The following is a 12,588-nucleotide window of genomic DNA, read 5'->3' as shown; positions in this document are numbered from 1 at the left end:
ATGAGTGGGCGCTGTTGGGTTGGGATGGGGGTCTGGTAACTCCCGCTCCTTAAATTAATGCCATGCAGCAGAATTCCTTGTGCCACAAGGATATGGCCCTTTATGGTGCACACACTGAGTATTTGGTGAGTTTTTACCTCAGGGTGCTGCCATCAGCCAGTGAGAAGGAAGGCTTCGCCTGCTGGCAGCAGAGCGGTTACATCTGGGCTGAGCTCCCATGAGAAGGTGGCGCCAGGTGAGAGCAGGAATGTGACTAGTGCAGTTTGTGAGGAGGGTGGGGTCAGGTGCAGGCAAATCATCGACTCAACCAACAAGAATGAGCTATTTACCTGCTGGAAAGGTGGTTTCGGCTTCATTTCCTCCTGCCTGCCACATACAGGGACTGCTGCGCTGTCAGGGGAGACATGCCCTGCTAGAGACTAAGATTCCTAGTCTTCGCCTTGTGAGGACGACTTCTACACAATGAAGAAGAATAGCTCCATGCAGGGAACTCTCAACAAGCTCTTTGGGAAGAAGAACGCAAATGCCAACTCTCTGTACGCCGATAACCCGCCATGGATGCTGCCCCAGAGGGCGTCTGTGGACCACAATGGTGAGTAGCAGCCGCCGCCATTGTTTTCTCTCGCCTTATTAGTCCTGGCTGAATGCAGATCATCCTCACAAATCTGTTCATTAGCTGGGGATTACAACAGCTCGCTGTAGAACTAGAACTCCCAGCATGTTTCACAGCAGCTGGAGAGCCACCGACCACCCAGTCTGCCCAGTGTACTTGTAACCCTTTCTTGTCAGGAAAGCTTGATTTGCCGAGGGTTATTGGTGTTTTACGGCAGTCTTCTAGTTTTTATTGAAAATAAAGCATATTTGAAGCCTTTTCGATGATTTCCAGTTGTCGAGAAAAGGTGGCGTACCTTCACGGTCACCTGTGGATCGATGTCTGCAGCGTACTGAACATAGACATCGATGTTCTGTAATTATTAACATGAATCTGTATTGTACCCGTATAATGGAGAATGTCGTCTTATTACATGGCGGGGGATACCTGGGGCCGCCAGTATGTTCTGCGTTTAGATAAAGGGTGAGGACGGCCAACCTTTGCCCCAGGTGAAGGAAAGCCTTGGCTCGTAGCATTGCTGTTCAGAACACACACGTGTCGTATGAATATATTTCTTCCTCTTCATCCCCATATGACATTGCCCCAATGGCGTACAGCCATCTGTAGTCCAATAAATCCATTTGTTTTCACAGATGTTGACTTTTTTTGCATGAGATCGGAGGAGCAGGATCTAGGAGAAGTCACGTCATCCTGTCACTTGTGAGACTCTTCTTACTGTTTATGCCAACTTTTTTTTAAAGGGGTTGCTCAAGAGTTTAAGAAACAAAGTATTTTTCTTTTTTAATATATATTATTTTTTTTTTTTCGGGAAGCGATGGCATCATGTATGTTCATACATTTATGGTGCGTCGGCAAACTGCGACTAATGAACACACAAACTCCACTATTGCTGTAAACATTAAATGCACAAGGTACTTTGAGTTTTTGATCAAAGAGCGCAGAAGCCATCCGACCGTGTCAGTGTACCTCATTACTATGCATGGTCCCTGTTAATAGATTAATGAAATGGATAAATAGATTTTCATGGATCCTGCTGCAGAGTCAGCACAAATGATGCAAATAGAATACTTGCTGCAAATCTTCAGGCCCTTTACATTGCAGGTTGGTAGAATATTATTCTATCTTTGATCACCTTTCCTTAACGAGGTGTGGGCCTAATTTATGGGACCCCCAATATTAGCCAAAACATTGAATAGACAGCAATGAATGCTAGCCCCTTCTGTCAGCTGATTGGTGGTGATCCAAGGGGATTGATCCTAACAGTGAGCACCCATTAAGCCCATCATTAGGGCTTGTGCAGACAAGCATATCTTCGGTCCTAGTGCAATCTCCCTAAACATCGGATGACATCTGAGTGCAGTGCGATTTTTATTTTTTTCCACAAACTTTTTTTTATTGGATCACATTGAACAGTGTGTGATTAGCATAATTGGCCCAATTCTCTTGGAGCAGAGAAAATATGGTCGTGTGAGCCTAACCTAGAGTATTCTAGCTTCTTGGTGCCATACATTTGAGAGAAGTGGACCAGCATGCCCAATGTGTTTCAATTGAAACACCCACGACATTCTAAAAAATCACCAAGCTAGTGGACATGTTAACATATAAACTGGAATAGGCCTTTGCAATGGTCGATCAATGAGTGATCGTTGAAGGATCCAGTTCCCACATTAGCTAGATTAAGGAGCCAACAAGCTTCGCAGTCTATTCAGCTGTGTTCCAGACATGGAACACACATGCCATCAACAGATGTTTATAAATCCCCCTTTTATTTGACTTCCATAACTTATTTTGACGTGTTTGCTACAGTACAATGCTACATGCCACTAGAAATATTTTGGCTGATATGTCAAAACATTGTTATGGAAGGCAGTTGACTAATGACTCCTGCCACATGCCAGTGCACAGCAGATCATGTCGCCTAGTTATAGCGCTTTGAGATAAAATTGCTTGCGGTGAGTAAACCGTATTCATTTGAATATAATGTGGACAAATGAGGTGAGTATGGTATTTAAACAAACCTTTATCCTATGACATCAGCCAGAATATGTGGAATGTCCTAAATGACTGACCTCTTGCATTTGCACACTAATGTCTGACTAATGATGACTATCGAATATTGCATCATTGCTGGAGGAATGGGCTTCACACAGTTCTGTTTGCTCCTGTATTATGTGGTCAACAATCAGCCTAAGGGAATATCAAAGAATACCTACAAACTTGGTATAAAGCCTCAATGAAATGAATTGAACCATATAGCGGTAGGAATGCCGCCCAACTTTGATTTGATACAGCCCTTTGTATTTATATAGTTTTAAGTAACCTACGTGCCGTCTTCTGTGACGCATATGCTTAGTCTTGTGACGTTGAGAACATGCTTAGTCAGTCAAAAGTTTGTAGATTTTGTTAATCCGGGGCCGTGTGAATATGTGGTTAGGTGAGGTAGGATATGTATAGTGTTCACAAACATGTAAAACAATGGGTTAATCATTTACCTCCCAACTATGATCTTGGGACTTGTTTATATAACCACTTCTTTACCATCGATGTTATAGTCACGTGCAATCTGATGAAGCTCATATTTTACCTTCTCACGTGTGTAGTTTGTAATTAATGACCATTTTGTGCCTGCCGTAACAGAAACCTGCTCTTCGTGCACAGATTCCGGCAGGGCTCATGCTTTATATACTGTAGCTAATCTGAAGAAGCAGAGCTTCAGTGAATGATCAGTAGCCGGATCGTGCAATGTGATACATCTCGCTTCTGATAATAATAAATAATAATCTTTATTTTTATATAGCGCTAACATATTCCGCAGCGCTTTACAGTTTGCACCCATTATCATCACTGTCCCCAATGGGGCTCACAATCTAAATTCCTTATCAGTATGTCTTTGGAATGTGGGAGGAAACCCACGCAAGCACGGGGAGAACATACAAACTCCTTGCAAATGTTGTCCTTGGTGGGATTCGAACCCAGGACCCCAAGCTAACCACTGAGCCACCGTGCTGGTAACTGGGACTCCTTTATAGGCCCTCTATAACTTGCTTCCATTGTGTATTTTACTGCTTCCTAATAGAGCAGGGCTCAAAAATGGACGGGTAGTCTAGACAGAAAATCAATATCATGTGAACATTACACACAGGTGCTGATTCTCATAACTTGTATGCTTAGAACAGGGCATGGGAATATTGTAGGGAAGGTCTCTCCTACCTTGTAACTTACCTGAACAGATCTCCTCAGGTGCACGTTACACATTACTCCATAGCAGAGGAAAGCCTGGCAAGAAGTAGCTTAGTCTATAGTCAAGGGTTAAGCTGCTCATACATATTTGATAGCTGGCAGCTAAAATTCCTGACATCCCCTGATTCTGTGTCTCATATCTGTTTTGCGCTGCATCACTCTATTGTAGAGATATTCACAGTTATCTTTGGAGTGCAGTACTGTATGTGAAATCTCTGCATACAGACCAACTGCACATTGCTTCACCACTCTCTCTGGGGGTGTGCGCTTTCACCCCTCTCTCCCAGATTATATTAATCACAGCTTAGCAGTGTCTGGTAGTTGGGGGCATGCACTTCCACCCTAGAGAAGAATGTGAAGACATGCGCAGTAGGTCTGTAAGCAGAGATTTCACATACTTGATTTCAGAGATATTAACATTTTTGATTATGGAGGGAAGTGATGCAATGCAAGAGAGGAAAGAAGCAGTAGAATAGGTGCAACTCAAGGATGTTTACAAGGTCCTTAACTCCAGTTCTTTGACCAAGTGATGGATCTTTAATCCCTTCCGCCACAGGTTGGGAGCTGGTGTAGGGAGAGGGCTTACAAACTGAGTTTGTTCTTATTGGCAGATAATGGCTGCATATTGCAGACAGGATCTGCCTCTAACAGCTGGTGTTAGAGTGGATAACCTATGAAAAGCAGCTGTCATTCTCTGAAAGCAGCATTTGCAGTGCACCGGTATGGTGTGTGCATTATTCTATGCACCCATCAGCCACCCTGTGATGTGAATGTGCGATGCCGATGGACTGCTTTGGCATCTGTGTCTGCAAAAGACCCATCCCACCCATGCCTGCCATCATAGAGCTCTGTTAAAACCCAGCCTAGCTAGTAAAAGACAGCAATATAATGTGATTTGCACTTTGTGTACAAGTTATTTTTCTTTTGCTTTTGGAAGCACAGTCCTGAGCTAGCCAGGATCGCAGGAGTGTGATGTTAGCCTGGCCACCTCTCTCATGCCCTGCTGTGCTGCCTCATACAGTAACATCGGAAGCGCACAGTTCAGTCTAGTGGCACCACAAAACTGCTTGTCTGAACTGTGACTCAAGCCCCCTGAACATCAACCCCAGCAATCGGCAAGTTGGCAATTCCATTCTACAGCTTTAAATTGTCTTTGTTGTCGTAGTTGCTAAGTGCTTACATTTTTCAATAATGCCACTAATGATCGTGGAATATTTAGGTGGGAAGGAATTTTACAAACTGACTTGTCGCAATGATGTCATCCTTTTACAATGCACGCTCAATTCAGTGATCACTTTAGAACAGGGGTGGGTAACTTAATTTTCCTCTGGGTGCCGAACAAATAGGCAGAAATGTATTCTGCTTATTAACTTTTAAGTACAACTAGCATCCAACCTAATATTAATAATAAATAATAAAATTAATTAATAAAGTCTGCTGACACCCCACTATATATTGTAGGAGTGTCCACATAGCCCTCCTATATACAGACATGTCCCACACTCTAAATGATGGAGGAAGGAGCTGGTGGCTCACCCCTCCATCATTATATTCACCACTGTTTGCATCCTGACGCTACAGCAAGCAAGGAGCGAGAGGCACAGTGTTTTCATCCATTTGGCTGTATGTCTGACCTGGAACAACCAGAGGGTTGGATGTGGCCTGCGGACTGCACTTTGCCTAGGTCTAGTTAAGAAGGATCCATTTCTTTTTTACAAATATTTCTAGAGGCAGACTGTATGTTTAAAGAGCACCAGACAGCTGATAAATGCTGCCCAAATGGTGTATCAGACCCTAGTTGCATTGTTATATCCATGTGTGTCTGACTTTACAACACTGCGGCCACGCAGAAGACTAGCCGGACAGGCGGATACCCGGCGGCTCACCCTGTCCAACCCCCTTGTGTCACTGCTTTCTCCCTATACACGCATGTAAGAAGAGGCCCAACGCTTTTTTTTTTTTTTTTTTCCCCTGAAATGTCAGTGTTTTGAATCATATAGTTGGTTGAGATTATACAATCAGTGTTTGATACATGCTGGTTCTGGCTGCACATTTCAGCTGACAGTTTCCCTCAAGGCTATGTGCACACGCTGCGGATTCTGCTGCGGTTCCGCAGCGTTTTTGGCCCTGCGGATCCGCAGCAGTTCTGCAGACATGGTACAGTACCATATCCTATGGGTTTTCAAAACCGCTGTGCCCACGCTTCGTTTTTTCAGCGCGGCTTACAATCCGCAGCATGTCCATTCTTTCTGCGGATTCCGCAGCGGTTTGGCACCTGTTCCAATGTCCAGGTGTCAAACCGCAGGTCACGTTACCTGCGGCTCTGCACGGAAAAACCCGCAGGTGAATCCGCAGCGTGTGCACATAGCCTTATAAGGACTGGATTTTGTATACCTGGGACTGAATGAAAAACCTAAGCTAAACTCCATATAATATACCATAGGATAGGGCCAGAGGGTGCAGCTGAAACTCTACCCACCATGATGGTCAATTGCCACACTGTTTTGTGTCCCAGTTCTGCAGCCATTGGCTAGCCGTGGGTGGACATAGATTCGGAAGTGCTCATATCCTTGGGATGCATTTCACATGTTTCAACCAGGGTGCATGGATGTTTTTTTTCCCCCTTATTAAAGCAGCAAACCCAACTTGGAACACAGCCTTACAGGGACTTTATCTTCAGCACTTTGCCACCTAATCTGAGCGTAACAATGTACAGGCCATAACATTTTTGTACACTAAATAGGCTGAAATCTCTAACAGTATAGCAGATTTAAAAAGGACAAAAAAATGGCATACGCATGTGACCGGGAATAAAATAAGACCTGTCATCGGGTCAAAAGTAGCCAGTTGTTAAAGAGGTTGTCCGGGCTTTCTATATACTGTGTGTGTACCTAGGATGCAGAATAGTGACAGTATGTATATACCCCCTGTCAGCATTCTGCATGGTGTCCTAGGTATCACACCTATCCTTATGAGCAGCTGTCTCCTGATTCTGGAATAACTCGGGTGATCGGAATAACCAGTCCAATCAGCTGCTACCAGAGACAAGACTGCCTGCATTGAATAGTGGAGAAATTAAAAAGCTGAAAGCTTTCTCCACTGTTAACCCCTTAAGCCCCAAGGGTGGTTTGCACGTTCATGACCAGGCCAATTTTTACAATTCTGACCACTGTCCCTTTATGAGGTAATAACTCTGAAACACTTCCATGGTTCCCGGTGATTCTGACATTGTTTTCTCGTGACATATTGTACTTCATGTTAGTGGTAAAATTTCATTCAAATAACTTGTGTTTATTTGTGAAAAAAACGGAAATTTGGCGAAAATTTTGAAAATTTCGCAATTTTCCAACTTTGAATTTATATGCCCTTTAAATCACAGAGATACAGCACACAAAAAACTTCATAAGTAACATTTCCCACAAGTTTACTTTACATAAGCACAATTTTGGAACCAAAAATTTTTTTTGTTAGGAAGTTATAAGGGTTAAAAATTGACCAGTGATATTTCACTTTTGCAACACCATTTTATTTTTACGGGCCACATCACATTTGAAGATACTTTAAGGGGTCTGTATGATAGAAAATACCCAAAAGTGACACCATTCTAAAAACTGCACCCCTTAAGGTGCTCAAAACCACATTCAAAAAGTTTATTAACCCTTTAGGTGCGTCACAGGAATTTTTTGAATATTTAAAAAAAAAAAAATGAACATTTAACTTTTTTTCACAAAAAAAACACTTCAGGTTCAATTTTTTTTATTTTACCAAGGGTAACAGGAGAAATTGGACTGCAAAATTTATTGTGCAATTTGTCCTGAGTACGCTGATACCTGATATGTGGGGGGGAACCACTGTTTCGGCGCATGGCTGAGCTCAGAAGGGAAGGAGCGCCGTTTGACTTTTTCAATGCAAAATTGGCTGGAATTCAGATCAGACGCCATGTCACGTTTGGAGAGCCCCTGATGTACCTAAACAGTGGAAACCCCCCACAAGTGACCCCATTTTGGAAATTAGACCCCCCAAGGAACTTATCTAGATATGTGGTGAGAACTTTGAACCCACAAGGGCTTCACAGAAGTTTATACCGTACAGCGGTACAATTAAAAAATCATATTTTTTCCACAAAAATGATCTTTTCACCCCCAATTCTTATTTTTCCAAGGGTAACAGGACCCTAAAAGTTATTGTGCAATTTGTCCTGAGTATGCTGATACCCGATATGTGGGGGTAGACCACTATTTGGGCGCATGGCAGAGCTCTGAAGGGAAGCAGCGCCATTTGACGTTATTGGCTGGAATTGAGATCGGACATCATGTCGCGTTTGGAAAGCCCCTGATGTACCAAAACAGTGTAAACCCCCCCACAAATGACACCATTTTGGAAACTAGACCCCCCCCAAGGAACTTATCTAGATGTGTGGTGAGCACTTTGACCCCTCCAGTGCTTCACAGAAGTTTATAACGCCCGGGCATGAAAATAAAAAAATCGTATTTTTTCCATAAACATGATCTTTTAGACACCTATTTTTATTTTCCCAAGGGTACCAGGAGAAATTGGACCCCAAAAGTTGTTTTGCAATTTGTCCTGAGTAGGCTGATACCCCATATGTGGGGGTAAAACACTGTTTGGGTGCATGGCAGAGCTTGGAAGGGAAGGACCACCATTTGACTTTTTCAACTCAGAATTGGCTGGAATTGAGATCAGACGCCATGTTGCATTTGGAGAGCCCCTGATGTGCCCAAACAGTGGAAACCCCCAATTCTAACTCCAACCTAGCACCAACACACCCCTAACCCTAATCTCAGCCCTAGCCCTGGGCCTAACCCTAATGGGGAAAATGGAAATAAATACATTTTCTTTTAATTTTATTATTTTTCCCTAAGGCTGGTTTCACATTTGCGTTTTTTAGCGCTGGAAAAAAACGCATACCTGCGCATGCGTTTTTCCCCTATATTTAACATGGGTGCGCATACCTGCGCGCTGGTAAGCGCATGTATGCGATTTTCATGCGCTGCGTTTTTTTGGGGTGTGCGTTTGGATTTTCCAGACGCAGCATGTTGCATTTTTTGGCCCTGCAAAAAAGCGCATGCGCACATATGCGCACGTTTTGCGCTAAAAATGGCCATTATAGCCTATGGATGCGCATACATGCGCACTGGCATGCTCATGTATGCGTTTTTTTGCACATGCGTTTTTTTTTTTTTAACCATGGAATTTAGGGGTTTAGGGTTAGGGTTAGGGTCAGGGTTAGGGTTAAGTTTGGTTAAGGGTCAGGGTCAGGGTTAGGGTTGGGGTTAGGGTCAGGGTTAGGGTTAAGTATGGTTTGGTTAAGGGTCAGGGTCAGGGTTGGGGTTAGGGTCAGGGTTAGGGTTAAGTATGGTTTGGTTAAGGGTTAGGGTCAGGGTTAGGGTTAAGTTTGGTTTGGTTAAGAGTTAGGGTCAGGGTTAGGGTTGGGGTTAGGGTCAGGGTTAGGGTTAAGTATGGTTTGGTTAAGGGTTAGGGTCAGGGTTAGGGTTAAGTATGGTTTGGTTAAGGGTCAGGGTTAGGGTTAAGTATGGTTTGGTTAAGGGTTAGGGTCAGGGTTAGGGTTAGGGTCAGGGTTAGGGTTAAGTATGGTTTGGTTAAGGGTTAGGGTCAGGGTTAGGGTTAGTTAGGGTTTAGGGTTTGGGTTAGGGTTAAGTATGGTTTGGTTAAGGGTTAGGGTCAGGGTTAGGGTCAGGGTTAGGGTTAGGGTCAGGGTTAGGGTTAGTAAAGTCATTGTTTGGGTTAGTGTGAGGGGCCAACTAATGTTGGGAAAAAAAACGCAAACGCGGTAAAAACGCACTAAAAACGCATAAAAACGCTGCGTTTTTTTCATGCATGCTCATAAAAATGCTTGAAAAAAAACGCAGCAGTTGTATGCTTTTGTATGCGTTTTTTCAATGCGTTTTTTTGCGGGAAAAACGCGCTGCAAAAAAAAGCAAGTGTGAAACTAGCCTTAATAAGGGGGTGATAACGGGGGGTTTGATTTACTATTTATGGCGGTTTTTATGTTTGGCAGCTGTCACACGCTAAAAGATGCTTTTTATTGTAAAAATAGTTTTTGCATCACCACATATTGAGAGCTATAATTTTTTCCGTATTTTGACCCACCGAGTCATGTGAGGTCATATTTTTTTGCGGGACGAGTTGACGTTTTTATTGGTATCATTTTCGGGCACGTGACATTTTTTGATCGCTTTTTATTCTGATTTTTGGGACGCAGAATGAACAAAAACCAGAGTTTCATGAATTTCTTTTGGGGGGGGTGCGTTTACACCGTTCCGCGTGCGATAAAATTGATAAAGCCCTTTTATTCTTCGGGTCAGTACGGTTACAGTGATACTTCATTTAGGTCTTTTATGTTTTGTCGGTTTTATGCAATGAAAACTATTTTATATAAATTATTTTTGCATCACTTTATTCTGTGAGCTATAACTTTTTTTTATTTTTTCGCTGATGATGCTGTATGGCGGCTCGTTTTTTGCGGGACAAGCTGACGTTTTCAGCGGTACCATGGATATTTATATGCTTTTTGATCGTGCGTTATTGCACTTTTTGTTCGGCGGTATGATAATAAATCATTATTTTTTGCTTTGTTTTTTATTTTTATTTTTTAAGGGGTTCGCTAAAGGGGTAAACTAATGGGACAGTTTTATAGGGCAAGTCGTTACGGACGTGGCGATACCAAATATGTGTACTTTTATTATTTGATTTTATTTCCAAATAATGAATTTATTGGGGAAATATTTTTTTTTTCTAATTTATTTAGCTTTTTTTTTTTTTTTTTTTTTTTAAACTTTATTACATTGTCCCAGGTGGGACATCACTGTCCTGTGACAGGACGCTGATCTGTCACATCACAGATCACTGTGACAGATCAGCAGACTTCCTCATGCCTGCGCTTTGCAGGCACTGTGGACGCTGGCTCCCTGCAGGCCCCAGAAGGTCCCCGTCGCCATCTTGGATTTGGGGGCCTGCAGGGAAGGAGCCCCCCGCAACAGCGCTGCACATTGCGCTGCCGTGGGGGGCTCAGGGAAGCACGGAGGGAGCCCCCTTCCTGCCGATGCTTCCCTTTAACTCCCGGTACACCGCGATCGTGTTTGATCGTGGTGTGCAAGGGGTTAACGTGTCGGGGGCGGTCCGTGACCGCCCCTGATACATTGTGCCGGGTGTCAGCTGTGATAATCAGCTGACACCCGGCAGCTATCAGCGGCGCTCACCACGTGGGCGCTGCTGATTGCTATGACGTACTATCCCGTCCCTGGGGATTAAGTCCCAGGGCACATGGACGGGATAGTACGTCTCATGGCAGAAAGGGGGTTAAAGCTCAAGAAAGTCAGAAGTTCCTGCCAGGACTTTTGGGTCACATGACAGCCTCATGTGACTAGATGCGAACACACAGTTTCCTCCCTGAAACTCCAGGAAGGAAAAGACTTCTTCACAGGTGAGTATAAGGTGCTGTGTGTGTCTCTCCATCACCAGAAAAAATATCCTGGAGATATGGGGTTAATCTGCAGGCTAATAGTGTTCTTACCCTGCCTGGTGCAGTGATGGGTCATTCGTGAACAATCCGGGAACAAAGAGTCGTCTCCCTGCTATTTACGATGGGAGCCGGCACCCCAGGGAGAGCCTCTACATTTTTTTTGAATGGCTTTCCCTGGGCGTAAAATTCTGCTGTTTGGCGGATGTAACTCACCCCAATCATCAAATTAATTGGCTAACAGCAAGTAGGCGGAATTCTATCTGTTGGTGGGCGGTGTTTCAGGTGCATGAACACCAGCTTAAATGTGTTCATCAGTTGTGAACACACATTTAATAGGATCCATTTAGGATCCAAAAGAGCTGGCTTTTTGGAGAGTGGAGTAAGATCACCAAAAAGAACCAGGCTGCCCATCACTAGAGTGATGACTGAGGTCAGCACAGGGACAGATTACTCATTGGTTTGAGGTCATCCTGAAATTAATTTAAAAAAAAAATAAATAAATAATCCATATGAAAATGGCAGTGGCTGGGCCATAGCTATTGATGATCCGATAGCGGCTGGTGCCATTTTTTTTTTTTTTTAAACAAATTACAGGATAACCTCAAATTCCAATATATATAATTCACAGCATTTCATACATCTCATTATGCAAACTAGGGAGCAGGTCAGAAGCCATACATATAAATAAGCACAGCATCAAGACCCCCCCCCCCCCCCAGTCCGCCCTGAAGCACAAGCATATTAACTCAAAACTGAAAATAAGGATTAAACAGCCACAAGATGGATTTCATCAACCACAGTATCGATGTAATCAGTATAACGGTGCTGACCTGACACTGTCTGGAGGTTACTGTACACAATCCTGCTGACAGGTTCCCTTTAGTGGAAAAGCTGATCAAAACTGCACTGTGTGGCCTGTTCTATCTTTTGTAACATATAAGGCCCAACATCTCCAATAGCCTGTCATAGCGAAGAGGCTGAGGCTGTGTGCACACGGTGCGTTTTTTTTTATGCATTTTGCAGCGTTCTTTCCACGTGGCATTGGTCCAAAAAAGCTAAGAAATCCTTTATGCCACCAAAGTCAATAAGACCCTATTTTTGACCCACCAACTGCACAGGGATAAAGTGCACTAAAAACGCTGCAGGCTTTCTGCAAGCAAATACTAAACATGCGCACATACTCTGAAGATCATATGTAACTGAAATCCACATACAAAAATTGTTAGTAATA

At 43.4% G+C, this 12,588-nt stretch overlaps 1 protein-coding gene across 1 annotated transcript in view; it reads left to right on the top strand.

Moving 5' to 3' along the window:
- The first annotated feature begins 255 nt into the window (after positions 1-255).
- Positions 256-12,588, top strand: part of LOC141099074 (uncharacterized) — a 71,749-nt gene continuing 59,416 nt past the window's right edge. The window contains exon 1 of the mRNA XM_073587125.1: positions 256-592. Within this exon, the coding sequence (XP_073443226.1) occupies positions 463-592 (130 nt within the window). The 5' untranslated portion in view covers positions 256-462. The remainder of the gene's footprint in view (positions 593-12,588) is intronic.

The sequence above is a fragment of the Dendrobates tinctorius genome, unplaced genomic scaffold, assembly GCF_039654945.1.
Source record: "Dendrobates tinctorius isolate UK_male_01 unplaced genomic scaffold, ASM3965494v1 ptg000098l, whole genome shotgun sequence".
Classification (NCBI taxonomy): domain Eukaryota; kingdom Metazoa; phylum Chordata; class Amphibia; order Anura; family Dendrobatidae; genus Dendrobates; species Dendrobates tinctorius.
The sequence above is the reverse complement of the archived record's forward strand: the minus strand, read 5'-3'. Positions and strand labels throughout refer to the sequence as shown.